Raw genomic sequence first — 14,209 nt, forward strand, 5'->3', positions numbered from 1 at the left:
CTGAAGTGTAAGTGGATAAAAGACCTCAACATAAACCCAGATACACTGAACTGATAGAAGAGAAAGTGAGAAATGCATATTCTCACAGGAGACAACTTCTTGAATAGAACATTGGTAACACAGACACCAAGGTCAACAATTAATAAATGGGACCTTATGAAACTGAAAAGCTTCCGTAAGGCAAAGGAGACTGTCAGGACAAAATGGCAGCCTACAGAATGCGAAAAGATCTTCACCAACCCTCCATCTTAAAGAGGACTAATATCCAAACTATATTAAGAAATCAAGAAACCAGACACCAATAAACCAAATAATCCAATTAAAAATGAGGTACAGATCTAAACAGAATCCTTTACAGAGGAATCTCAAATGGTTGAGAAGCACTCAGCATTCTTAGGCCACAGGGAAATGCAAATCAAAATGACTCAGATTTCATCTTATATCTGTCAGAAGGCAAAGATCAAAACCACAAAGTGACAGCTCATGTTGGAAGGATGTGGAGCAAGGGAAACACTCTTCCACTGTTGGCGGGAATGCAAACTTTTACAGCCACCATGGAAATCAATCTGGTGGTTCTTCAGAATATTGGGAATTGAGCTACCTCAAGACCCAGTACCCACTCTTGGGCATGTACCCAAAGGATGTTTCATCCTGCTACAAAGAGACACAAGTATGTTCATAGCAGCTTTGTTCATAATAGAAGTAGAAACAACTTAGATGTCCCTCATCCAAAGAATGGGTAGAGAAAATGTGGCATATTAACACAGTGGAGTATTACTCAGTTGTTTAAAAAAACAAACAAACAAAAAAAAAAAAACAAGACCATGAAATTTGTAGGCAAATGGATGGAACTGGGGGGGTGGGGGGAAGAATTTTGAGTGAGGTAACCCAGATCTCAAAAGACAAACATGGCATGTACTTAAACATGGATGTTAGCTGTTAAGTAACTGATATGCTACACAATCCACAGGCCCAGAAAGGCTAAGTAACAACAAGTAGGGCTCAAGGGGGACGAATGAATCTCCCTGGGAAAGGAAAATAGATTCTGCAGATAGGAATGGTAACAGAAGGGGATCATGATGGGGAGAGAACTGAAATCGGAGGGCATTTGGGTGGGAGGTGCAGTGTAGAAACAGTGTAGTAGAAATTCCCAGCGTTCTACAAGGGTGACCCCAGTGAGGACTTCTAATGGAGGATGTGGAACCTGAGCCGACGGCCAACTTTTGTAACCAGGCAGCTTCCAGTGGTGGGAATGGGACACCCAGCCATGAAACCTGCAACCTACAATCCTATACTTGCCTGCAAGATGTGTTGGGGCAGTGAGGGCACAGAACGATAGGCGTGGCCAACCAACGACTGGTCTAATTTCCAGCCCATGCCTGACACTGCTAGATGATCAGGAACTGAAGCTGGATAGCCCAGAGACCTAGATAGAAAAAAAAAACCAATAAAATGATTTTAATGATATTTTGCTATAGTTATCAGTGCCTAGCCCAGCTGTCACCAGAGAGGTTTCTTCTGGCAGCTTATGGGAGCAGATGAAGAGACCTCCCCCTGAAAAAAATTGAAGATCTCCATTAGGTTTCTCCCCCTTGGAGGATAGGGAAGAAACCCTGCAGAAGTAGTCAGGGAAAGAATTGTAACAGCCAGAGGAGACAAGGACACCTGGAGAACAGGGCCCACAGAATCAACTGAGCAGGGATCCTAGGGTCTCACAGAGACTGAAGTAGCAGTCACAGAGCCTGCAAGGGTCTGGGCTAGGTCCTTTGCAAATATGTTATGGTTGTTAGCTTGGTTTGTGGAACTTCTGACAGAATTACAGTGTCTGACTTTTGCCTACTCTTGGGATCTTTTTGTCCTACTGAGTTGCTTCACCCAGCCTTGATAATGAGGGTTTGTGCCTAGTCTCATGGTAACTTGTCAACCTGTGTTTGGTCAATATCCCTGAACTTTTCTGAAGGCAAAGGAGGAACAGTTGATCTGGGAGAGAAGGGAGGCGGGGAGGCGAGTGGGGAGGAGTGGATGGAGAGACAACTGTGGGTGGGGTGCAATGTTTAAGAAAAGGATTACAAATAAGAAGCTGCAGCCTCATAACATGCATCAGACTCCTGCCTGGAATCTAAACACTGGGGATGGCACAAAGGATTCCCTAAACAGTACACAAAAAGCTTAGAGGTCTAATTAGTTCAGTTCTGTTGCAGAAACATGTTTAGAAATATGTTTCCTTTGGGTTTATTTTGGGGGAAAGGGGTGTGAAGGACAGCAAATGCTTAACACCCTAACCTTGGAAATACTGTTTGAATGGAAGCCTGCTTTGCTAACAAGCAGTCGATGTTTCAAATGGGACTGCTGGGGCCAAGTGTGGTGACACGTGCCACCGATCCCAGCACACGGTAGGCAAAGGCAGGCAGATCTCTAAGTTCGAGACCAGCCTAGTCCAAATATCATGTTCCAGGGTAGCCAGAGCTACATAGACCCTGTGTCAGAAGCAACCAGCTGGACTGATGAAATAGAGTAAATTGGACACAAGAAAGTTCTGTGGAAATCATATGTGAACCTTCGATCTAGTGACTGCAGAACATTGAATTAAACATGTTCTCCCTGAGACTGAGATGCTGGGGCAAGCCAGCTCTGGATGAATTATAGTCTGATTGGCAAAAATGTGACAGCTTTCTGTTATGTGTATGTGACAAAGCCGGACTAGAACCTACTTATTGATAACCTATTTACTCATCTGGTTTCCTTATCTGTATGATGGGATATTTTAAATAACCAGCATTTAAGGCTCTATGATATAAATTACTGAATTCACACAGCTCTAATGTAAGTAAGCATGCATGATTTACATGGCTCTGAAGTCGATAGATGGCTTGCAGGTGAGCAAAGCTGTGGCTATTTTCAAAGCATATATAGTTGGTGAGTTTTAACCAGCACCTTAGTTTTAAAAGGATTTAAGATGCCGGGCAGTGGTGGCACACACCTTTAATCCCAGCACTTGGGAGGCAGAGGCAGGCGGATTTCTGACTTCGAGGCCAGCCTGGTCTACAGAGTTAGTTCCAGGACAGCCAGGGCTACACAGAGAAACCCTATCTCAAAAAACAAAACAAAACAAAAAACAAAAAAACAAAAAAAGGATTTACAATGTCTTCAGCAGTTGTATGGTCTTAGGTCAGTGTAATGTCATGTTGCTGTAGACTCCTTGTTTGATTAGGGGATGGAGGGATTTGTCTGTTTGCAGACTTTTTAGTAGAATGGTAAAGTACAGGACGGAGGGGCAGAGGCCTGCAACTCATGGGCAGAGGCAGGGCCAAAGGAATGTTTTAGGACACTGACATTTCAAAAACAAGCTGATGTTCTCAGAACTGAAAATGAAGATGCTTTGTGAACCCTTCATTGTGGAGGCCACAAACTTGCAGCAATCCTCCTGCCTTAACTTCCCAGGTGTGCATGATTCCAACTCTGGGTGAGAAGTCTCTCTGGTGAAGGAGAAGCACTGCACAGATAGATAGTGTGCCTTCCTCTAGGGGACGGTTCTCCTGACCCTGGGTCATACTGGGGGGGGGGGTTATACCCAATCAGCTGCTTTTCTCAAAATTAGACCATTCCTGTTGAAGAACAGCAGGAAACAACACTGAGGTGGTCAGAAGCAGTGAGTATGTGCAGGCATGATAGAGGGGCCCAGACGCCACATTCCTGCCTCCTGACAGACACACAGTATGGCATCATGTTACCCTGGCATGTTCAAAGCCTTCATTTTGAATATCATTGCTTCAGTGGTAAGTGCTATGCAGATATCTCACACAAATGTCTTAGTGTGAAACTCTTTCAGTGGCTTAGAGGATCACAGATAGAAATATCACCTTGCTTCTCCTGAGCTGAATTCCACATTATTCTTTACTGTGAACACATAACTCACAAAATGAATACAGGATGGGGCTGGAGAGACAGATTAGTGTGTAAGAGAACTGGCTGCTCTTGAAGAGTTTCCGAGTTTGATTCCCAGATCCCACATCACAGGGCTCACAGCAGCCTGTAACTCTTGCTGTAGGGGATCCTATCCCTTTTCTGGCTTCAAGCACTCTTACACACAAGCAGAAGCACAGGAAAACATACACATTAAAAAAAAAAACTATGAAGAGAATATAGGAAATTTAAATATCAAGATGCAAGATACCATTTTTCATCTTTTAGATCAGAGGTTCTCAACCTGTGGGTCATGACCCCTTTAGTGGTCAAATGACCCTTTCGAAAGGGTCACCCAAGACCATCAGAAAACAGATATTTACACTGATCCATAACAATAGCAAAGTTACAGTTACAGCAATGAAGATATCTTTATGGTTGGAGGTCACCACAACATGAGGAACTGCATTAAAAGATGGCAGCGTTAGGAAGGGTGAGAAGCACTGTCTTAGATACAGAACAGCAATGCAGGTTGTAGAATAGTGGCAGTATAAAAACAGACATCCATCTTTCGGTGAGAAAATTGTTACTACACGTCATAAGACAGAGTAGGAAAAGTTTAAAATGCGTACAGCTTTTTGATCTTTTTTAAAATGAAAGATCACTGCTGGTCTTAATTCCAGCAAGGCAGGCAGATCTCTCTGTGTTTGGGATCAGCCTTGTCTAGAGTGAGTTCCACCACAGCCAGAGCTACACAGAGAAACTTTCTGGGAAAAAAAAAATAAGAAAGCAAGAAAGAACACACACACACACACACACACACACACACACACACACACACAGAGGGTAGGGGAAGCAGTCACTCCTGCCTCAGCCACTGAAGTCATGGGGTCTCAGGCATGTGCTACCATGTTTGGGATAAATATTGGTACTCTTTGACCCATTCTGTCTACTTTTAGCATGCTGCCTAGGAAGTAGAGCAGGAAACCCAAGTTGTATACTTACTGGTGTTTTAAGTAATAGAGTAGTTGATTAATTATGGTCCAGTTGTGCAATACTATGGCTAAGAATAATTGCTTTAGGACCTCTATATTTTAATGGTTTATATTCTCTTCTGTTGCTTTTTACGATATCTCAGTTTTTCTTTATAAAACTCGTTTTCCACTCTGTTATTTGACTGGCTGTCCTAGTTTTGGGTTCTTCAGGGAAACAGACTCTGAGATGAAGGTTTTCATGCTGGAAGTTCACTGGAGCCAGCCCTTCTAATTAGTACTTGTTATGAAATCCCATAAACAGGGATTGGGCAGAAGGAGAAGCTGACCTGTGATGTAAGGCCATGAAGAAGACTTCAGATGACCCCAGAAGGAACTCCAGAGATGATAAATCTGTCTGCCTCAATTTGAAGGGGTTGAGGGTGGGAAAAAAAACCTCACTGAATGGAGACTGGCTGTGGGTGTGTTTTGTGGGTGACTTTGACCTGGATAGTTCTTAGGTCCAGAGAAAACTCAGCAGCTGGGAAATTGGCTACTTCAGCAACAAATCCTTTTTAAGCAGCAGTTGGTTTAAGGAAGCCTGGTATTCAATATAAGCCAGGGAGACCATTTGAGGTTCCACTCACTCCCCCATATGTCTAGACAGGGCTAAAAGAAAGCATATTTCCCCCCACACACACAACACTACTGAGTCTATCCACCTTGAAGATGAGGCCAACCCTCAGAGTTAAACCAGGAGATGAGAATTTGAGCCTTGAAGCTATTTTTAATTTTTTAAAATTATTATTCTTTAATCTTTTTTTTACAGTCCAGTCGTTATCCTCCTCTCAGTCTGCTGTCTGACTGTTCCTCATCCCAGTCCTCTCCCTAGCCCCCATCCCTCTCCAAGAGGATGTCCTACCCTGCCACCCCACCCCCACCCCCACCAGATCTCCCCCATTCCCTGGGGCCTCAAGTCTCTCAAAGGTTAGACACATCTTTTCCTACTGTGGTCAGACCAGGCAGTCCTCCGCTGTATAAGTGTCTGGGGCCTCATACCAGCTTGTATGCTGCTTGGTTGGTGGCCCAGTGTCTGAGAAATCTAGTGGGTTCAGGTCAGTTGAGACTGCTGGTCTTCCTATGGGGTCGCCCTCCGCCTCAGCTTTCTCCAGCCCCTCCCTAATTTACGCGGGACCCCTGTGGTTGAATTGGGGAGGAGCCTTGAAGTTATTTTTAAATAATTAAACCAATGCTTTAAAGTCTCTGGGCTTTGAAGTTTACCAAGCCCATCGATATTGCTTTTATGCATTACCCAGTTTAGTGAGTGCTGACAGATACCATGGTGTGCAAGGATGGCGATATAGTTATTACACAGTAAGTGTAAAACACAAACACAAAAACAAAAGCCTCAAGTTTTTACGTAATGATCTCAGTTTTGTAAAACAAATGTGCACACTAAAAAAAACAAACTCGGGAGAAGACTGGAAACCGTGGCCATAGTTAGTGGGTGAGTGGGCTGGTGTAATTTCATTCCGCATCAGACCAACTAGCAGGATTTCCTTGAAGGTTCGACTTGCTCTTCCGTGGAAGTCCTACCGTGCCCATCCCTTCGCAGCGCAGGCGCCACCTAGGTTTGGTCCAAGGCAGCGGCGACGACCGGGGCCGGGAAGCTCGCGACCCCAGCGCAGGGACAGCGGGGCGGGCGCGGCGGCTTCCCCGCCCCGGGGCGGCACCCCGCTCGGCTGCGGTTCCGCCCAGCCGGGCCCGCTGCACGCAGCCTTAGCCGCCATGTCTTCCGGGGCCAGCGTGAGCGCCCTGCAGCGCCTGGTGGAGCAGCTGAAGCTGGAGGCCGGCGTGGAGAGGATCAAGGTGAGCGTCCGCCCAGCGGGACCCGGGTGCCAGCCCCGCCGCCGACTGAGCGACGAGCAGGAGGCCGCGGCCCGGCGGAAGTGGGGGTTGCCGGGCCGGGCGCGCGCCGGGGCCTCGGGTGCTCGGGAGCCACGCGTGGATGCGGGGTGGTTCCAGGCCCGATCCCCGGGCCAGCGCTGGAGGCCCCACGGGTTTTTCCGGCGACGCAGCCTGTCCAAGGGATCAGGTCGGAGGGCCCCCGTGGGCGTGTCCTGAGCAGACTGGCGACACGCTGGCGGCCTGGACTCTGCCAACCCGGCTGCAGGAGGATGCTGCTTAGAGATGGGGAGGGAGGCCACCGAATGAACAGATGTGAGCGAGAAGGATGCGGGAGAAGGATGCTCGGCCTTAGCTGCCCCCGCCACGCTGAAGGATCGGGAGGGAGAGTTGGGGAAGTGAGTTCTGTTTTGGATCTGCGGATTTTACAGGCTATCCAGGAGAGATTCACTGTGTGGACAGAAGCCCACAGCACAAGGCCGAAAGAGGTCATTAAAATATATGAGCGTGAAATAGACAAAGAGCAGAACTTGTAGCGTGCTGCCAGCGACAGTTCAAAAGAGAAATGTGAGACGATTGTCAAAAGAGGGGCGGGGAGGCTAGAGAGATGGCTCAGCTCACTGGCTGCTGTTCTGGAGGACCCAGGTTCAATTCCCAGCACACACACATGGTTGTCCACAACCATCTGTAATGTCAGTTTCGGGGACCCGATGCCCCCTTCTGGCCTCCTCAGGCACCAGGCAAGCACGTGGTGTGGTGCACAGACATGAAGGCAAAACACCCGCGAGATAAAATGAAAATGAAGGCCCGCAAACACAGCCAGTGTTCACTTTGTTGGCTGAGTATGTGATTGGCAGCTAGTGTGATTTGCAGTGTATGGCTAGGCATGGACACACCATCCTGCTAGTCAGTTTCTTCAGTGGTGTCTTAGCCCTCGACCTGGTGCTACTCCGGGGAATAGGGGATTCAGGTGGATACGGTAAACAAACTAATACAATGATTTCAGATAACCGGGTTTACAAGGAAAAGGGACAGAGTCGCGGAGTACAGAGACGTGCCAGTAAGGTGTAGTGGAAGCCCGACAGGTTAAAAAAATTACCTAGTTTTAAAGAAATAACTTCATTTTTTCTTCGAAAGTAAAAAGGGTTTTGGGTTAATAGGAAAGATTTATTTATTTTGTCACTTTATTTTGTCAAGGAAGAAATAACTTCATTTTTTCTTCGAAAGTAAAAAGGGTTTTGGGTTAATAGGAAAGATTTATTTATTTTGTCACTTTATTTTGTCAAGGAAAATGGAGGCAAGGTGAATGTAGAAGAGACAGGTTTGGGGTGACATCTTCAGGGACAGGAAAAAAGATGTGTGTACAGTGCCTCTGATTATGGATTACAGGTCTTGGCGATGACAGTGAAACAGGAAGCTGTGTGAGACAGTGGACCGGGAGTTAGCAAAGGATGAGGAAGTGCTTACTGTCCACTGTGGAGCTCACTCGACCTGGGCAGTCGTAACCTAGACGCTGAGATAGGAGGCCTGTACCGCTTGGAGTTCCTTTTTCCTCGATAGCATCTGACCACCAAGGGCAGAAAGCTAAAGGAGTTCGATCCAGTTGGTGGATGAGCAGGAAGTATACCAGAAAGTAGGGGCGGGGTCAGAGGCCAAGGTCTGGCTGAGAAAGGCTGAACCCAGATTGCGAGCCAAATCGGCGTCTGGTGATGGTGGAGACATACGGAGAGCAGCGACACCTAGTGGTCATTGTGAGCTCAGCGTAAGATTAAAAGCTTCGGCCTGGATGATTTAAGCTGTGGTCCCTCACTTTCCAAAGGAAGCAGTTACCGATGCTGGCTGGAGCTCCTGGCAGAGAACAAGGCTGTCTGAGGAGAGAAAATAGGAAACTAAAAGTAGAGTTGTTGAAAGTGTTCGGTATAATTGAATATCAGACCTGGAAGGAAAACTGAATCAAATGCCTGCTCACCCTGTGGACACTGTAGAGGGAAGAGACACTTACCTGCACTTGACAAGGAACTGTGGTGGACACACACACACACACACACACACACACACACACACACACACACGACAGTCAGGTGAACTTGGGCAGTACTTCAAGGGAGTCACATTCCAAAATCTAGTCAGCTTCCTTTCATTTCAGGGCTCAGTCTTGGATGTTCTTGGCACACTGAGACACATACGCTAGGTACTGGTTTTCTAGCATCCCTTCAGGGAATGCAAAGCTTGCTGTCTTGAGGAATCCCCCTCTGGAGCTGAGAGTCAGATAACCGAGGTGGGACAACCCAACCTCCATGGTAGGAGACAGCTTGGGGTTTGGGGTTCGTTTCCCACCCAGAGTCTCTCTCCCTTGCCTCTGCTGAGGGTCCTGACTGACCTCAGCTTGTTTCTCTGCACACCCCACTTTACCTGTGTTGTCATGTCCTTTATGTTAGGGTCTGGTTGGTCTCCTTTCCCCAGGGGTCCTGAGTCCCCTACTCCCCACTGGAGTTCACCCAGTTCCCTAATACACAATCTCTGGGCACGATTGGTTCTGCATTTCTTTGAAAATCAGCAATCTACATAAAACCACTAGCTCTAATTATAATTAATGTGAAAGCATAGTTTCAGTTGATAGAAAAAAATCATCTTAAACGTTAGTCTGATTGTATTTTATGAACTACCAGTTAAAAGTTAGCTCCAAAAGCAGATCCCTAAGGACTTTCAGAAACTTGGAGGCAACTGTAAACATATGTAAGCAGCTGTAACATACATGTAACATATATTAGTCAGTTTTCTGTTAAATGCCACAGACAGAGTGACTTTTTTTTTAAAGTTTATTTTAGGGTCTAACATCTATACTCTTGGAGCTGGAGAGATGGCTCAGCGGTTAAGAGAACTGGCTATTCTTCCTGAGGTCCTGAGTTCAATTCCCAGCAACCACGTGGTGGCTCACAACCATCTGTAATGTAGTCTCATAGAATCCAATGTCCTCTTCTGGGATACAGATGTACATGCAGATAAAATACCCATATATAAAAAAATATATAAACAAGTTTCCACCCTTCAGAGTGGAGATTAAATTTCAACATATAAACCTTTGAAGGACAAACATAAACCCTGACTAAAACATAATGGCCCTGTTTTATTTATTATTATGATGATGATTGTCAGTAGTACTGTTACTTTTGTGTTTTGTCTTAGGGACTGACTCCAGGGCCTCTCTTGTGCTAGGCAAACATTCTATCACTGAGCCCCACCCTGAGCCCCAGAGACCACATTCTTAACCAGCCAGCAGTACTTTCTGAAAAGCATAGTAGAATGATTCTATCACTTGTTTGCACAGACTGGACAAAGCTCCAGCCTTGTTCACATGGCAGATTTAGATTATCAGTACATGTTTTACATATTTGTACTGGGAACTTGAGAATGAGCCATTTCCCTACTACTTCAGTCTTAAAACTAGAATTCTAAATGGATTAGAGTTGCATTTCCTTTTTGTTAAAGTAATCCGAAAGTATCCTATACTCAATCGTAGACAGCTTAGTCTTTTGAGAATGAGTAGCTGGAATTAGCTGAGAGCCTTGGATGTCCCACCTCAGGCTGGCTGTGAGCAGGGAGTCACACTGCTTGCTTTGTCTCAGGTCTCTCAGGCAGCTGCAGAACTTCAGCAGTACTGCATACAGAATGCATGCAAGGACGCCCTACTGCTCGGGGTCCCGGCTGGCAGCAACCCCTTCCGTGAGCCCAGGTCCTGCGCTTTACTTTGAAGACTGGTGAGTTGGGGTGCGCTGTGTCATCTTGGGGCCATAGTGTCATCAGGGAGCAAGACTGTCAGAATGCTGCCTTGCCTGATGGGTGCTTCCGTGCTGTAGCTTCCCTGCACATGGAAGAGGTCTAGCTGAGAGAAGCCTGTTCTCTGGCACTGTCTGTGCCTTATGCACAGGAGCTCTTTAACTGAGCTGATCAGAAGTATTTCCTGACCTTAATTCCCATCCCAGAGTTGCGACCTCCCTGCTCTGACGGCATCCCAAAGTTGTGACGTGCTATTTGGTGTTACCCACTGACTTGCATGTCTTGGGAGGAAAGACTCGTCTGAGGAGCTGGCTGACTTGAGTCTACCTTGGGCTATGGTTTCTCCCTAGCAGCTCCCTAAATAGCCCTGTTTTGTTTGTTTTCTTTTTTTGAGACAGGGTTTCTCTGTGTAACCCCGGCTGTCCTAGAACTTACTCTGTAGGCTAGCCTCGAACTCACAGAGACCCTCCTGTCTCTGCTTCCCAAGTGCTGGGATTAAAGACATGTGCCTCCACTGCTGGGGACATATCTCTGTTTTAATGGAAGATAGAATGTAGCTACTGGTTTACTGGTGTGTGTGTGAGTGTGTGTGAGTGTGTGTGTGTGTGTGTGTGTGTGTGAGTGTGTGTGAGTGTGTGTGAGTGTTTGTATGTGTGTGTGATTGTATGTGTGTGTGATTGTATGTGTGAGTGTGTGTGTGATTGTGTGTGTGAGTGTGTGTGATTGTGTGTGTGTGAGTGTGTGTGTGATTGTGTGTGAGTGTGTGTGATTGTGAGTGTGTGTATGTGTGTGTATGTGTGTGAGTGTGTGTGTGTGAGTGTGTATGAGTGTGTGAGTGTGTGTGAGTGTGTAGGGCTAACAGAGTTTAACAGTTAATAATTGATGATTTATTAATTAGAATGGCATGAGTCATGAGTTTGTTTTGCATTGAGGTTTTAAATTTCTACGTTAAAAAAAAACCTTTTTAATGATTTATAGTAAATAAGAATGAAGTTTAAATCCATTAGGTAAAAATGAAAATTATGAAAGTTCTATAGAAAGAAGTACAACTTCAAGAGTTAAAAACTTCACATAAACCAACCACATAACAAGTCAGCATTTAGAGCACTCAGAAATAGTGACAGTAGAAAAAAGTCAGAGAGGGGCCAAGGCAAGAAATGAAACACGGACAGGGAACCCTAAAAGGCATTTTTAGAACCGAGAATTCACAGCAAGGAACAGACACAAAGCTGACCATGAATGAGACACAGGATGTCTGAAGCAACTCAGAGTCTGAATAAAGACACCAGAACAAACAGATGAACAAACATAAAAACTACAGCCCACATTACAAGATTTTAAATGGCTTAATCCAGATGGTACCCCACCCCCAACAGATTGAGAAGGAAGGGTGAGGTGCACAGGCAGGCACTGATGCAGACTTCCAGAACTGTTCACCCTGGAAAGCCAGCACCAGGAAAATAGTTTACATACCCACTGACATGAAAAACTAGTATGTCAAAGGAAGATTTCTACAAGGTATATTTTCACGTGATCAGCAGAACCTCAGGCGTTCTTTCTTGGTAAGTGGATCTTAAGATAATTAGTGGCCTCCTGGTGTTCTGAGTAAGGGCAGTTCCCCAGTGACTATCAAGATGCCCCGTTTGGCCTATGACAACAGTCTGCAGCTCTTTCGTCTATAAACTGTAGTGCTACAAACACTTCAATTTCTGGGAAGATTTATCAAAGAAATCTTCTCATTAAAACAGTTTTAAAAGTATAGATCCTGTCCGTCCTCAATGAGAATGCAGGATAGGTAGGGTAAGCTGCTAGTGCGCATGCCCAGGTCGTAGACGCTCTACTCCTCCCCTCGGCTACTGTGGTGTCAAGGGGAAGCAGCCCCTCTCACTCAGACCTCCCCACTTCCGTCCTGGCCCTGGTGTAGGGTATGAGTCTAACAGTCTCCAACTTTTGCCTACCCACCAACCTAAAAACTGTATAAAGAAATTAAAACTGGGTGAGTTCAAGGGCGACCTGGCTAACTCATGAAGACTGTCTTCAGCATGTGCAAGCCCCTCACCCCTGTACGTTTCTATATTTTTTTAAAGATGACAAGGACATAGGTTATTAGTCCTGGGACCAACATATTTCACATTTTGTGTTTATACAGTAAATGGTCATCTTTTTCTCATATTTCTAAAAGGAAACTGTTCACATGGAATTGAGGGGCTGGTTCTGCTATCAGACATAAGTTCCACAGTCAAAAAGCGGCACACTGGGTTGCCAAGACAATTGCCCTCCGTGACACGCAGTCCTCCTTTCCAAAGCACGGCCCTGAGCGCCGTCTGTCCAAGGACATGCTTACATATTCTATTGCGTTCATGTAATGCTTTCTACATTGTGCATTTTTGGTGTCCTGTGAAAGGATAAGGTTCCTTTACAAGTAAATCCACTAAAGTGAAACCAACCAAACTCTCTTCAACAGGGAAAAAGTTTGCTGAGGAAGCCGGTGTGTGCGCGGTGATGGATGACTGCTGCCAAGTCCCAAGAAAACAGACTTCAAGAGCCAAATCATTTTCTCTGTGGCCTGGTCCTAGGTCCGAATTATACAGAAATCAATGTTTTTTTTTTTTTTTGGTTGGTTGTTTTTTTTTTTGTTTTTTTAACCTCACTACCAAACTTGCTGGATGCGTCTCTTCCGTCACAGATCCTGTGCAGCCCTGCCTAGGACAGAGGCGTGTTTTATTTACTGGGTATTTGCATTTCAGAATGGAAATGTTGTATTTTCAAAAACTGAGTATTTGTAATTTTCCTAACATTTTTATACTCTAATACAAAATTTTTTCATAAAAATTTACAGTTACTAAATTAAACAAAGTATAAAATTGGGGGAATAATTGATATCCTGATTTTGTAAAGGCGAGCTTTTTTCATTTCCCAATGAGCAAATGGTCTGACTTGGACAGTAAGCTTGGGTGCTGCTCCTTAGCAAACGGAAAGATTTATGTATCGTTAGGTTGCCCATCCTGTGTGAAGCCAGTTAGATCTTTCTTTAGTTCCTATACTTTACAACTTATAATTGTGATTGTAGCTTTTAGAAATATGTTCATGCCTTTAAAAATGTTTAAATGTGGCCTACATTTAGAACATTGCAATTGGTTAAAAACAAAATATGAAGATATTATAACCTAAAAGAATTCATGTCACACATATTTTATTGGGGTGATGTGCCTTTGCTTTAATTGGGGACACTTTTAGAAGGAAAGTTTGTGTTTGTAATAATCTTTGAAGAGCTTGGAAATAAAATTTTTGCCTAATTCATCATTTTCCATGACAACAGTAGTTTGTGTTTGGTGGTGTTTTTTGGGCCCCGTGGATTTCTGTTCGCTGGTGCGTGTGAGTGCAGGTGGGACTGGGGTTGGAATCTGTAGAATTCTGTTAATGTCGCTAAATGTAGATGTGAGTATAACATGAGAAACCCCCTCAGTTCCCAGCACTGTGCCCTCGGACCTCACCCTGCATGGCATTCACCACAGAGAAGATCGAGGGAATACAAAGTGGAGATAAAATAAAGCCATCACTGGACCTCCCGAATTCCACTCAGATATCAGTAAATGGATTCCAGGTTATTCATAATTTGAGTGTCCTTTTGATGTTTCTATTATCTGTTTAAC

General features: G+C 45.1%; 1 protein-coding gene across 1 annotated transcript; it reads left to right on the plus strand.

Annotated features, from left to right (window-relative positions):
* Positions 1–6,633: 6,633 nt before the first annotated feature.
* Gng10 (G protein subunit gamma 10) lies at positions 6,634–13,874 on the plus strand. The gene is made up of 3 exons (XM_028779964.1): positions 6,634–6,743; positions 10,406–10,537; positions 13,021–13,874. Exons 1-2 carry the CDS (start codon positions 6,663–6,665, stop codon positions 10,529–10,531), a joined length of 207 nt encoding a protein of 68 aa, XP_028635797.1. The 5' UTR covers positions 6,634–6,662; the 3' UTR covers positions 10,532–10,537; positions 13,021–13,874.
* Positions 13,875–14,209: the final 335 nt, after the last annotated feature.

This window comes from Grammomys surdaster, unplaced genomic scaffold, assembly GCF_004785775.1.
Source record: "Grammomys surdaster isolate TR1022 unplaced genomic scaffold, NIH_TR_1.0 363, whole genome shotgun sequence".
Classification (NCBI taxonomy): domain Eukaryota; kingdom Metazoa; phylum Chordata; class Mammalia; order Rodentia; family Muridae; genus Grammomys; species Grammomys surdaster.

What these genes read in the sequence shown, in the direction of transcription:
- Gng10 (XM_028779964.1), top strand. Translation starts at nt 6,663, where the DNA reads ATGTCTTCCGGGGCCAGCGTGAGCGCCCTGCAGCGCCTGGTGGAGCAG. An exon ending in CCGGCGTGGAGAGGATCAAG is followed by an intron (nt 6,744 to 10,405) that starts GTGAGCGTCCGC and finishes GCTTTGTCTCAG; the next exon opens with GTCTCTCAGGCAGCTGCAGA.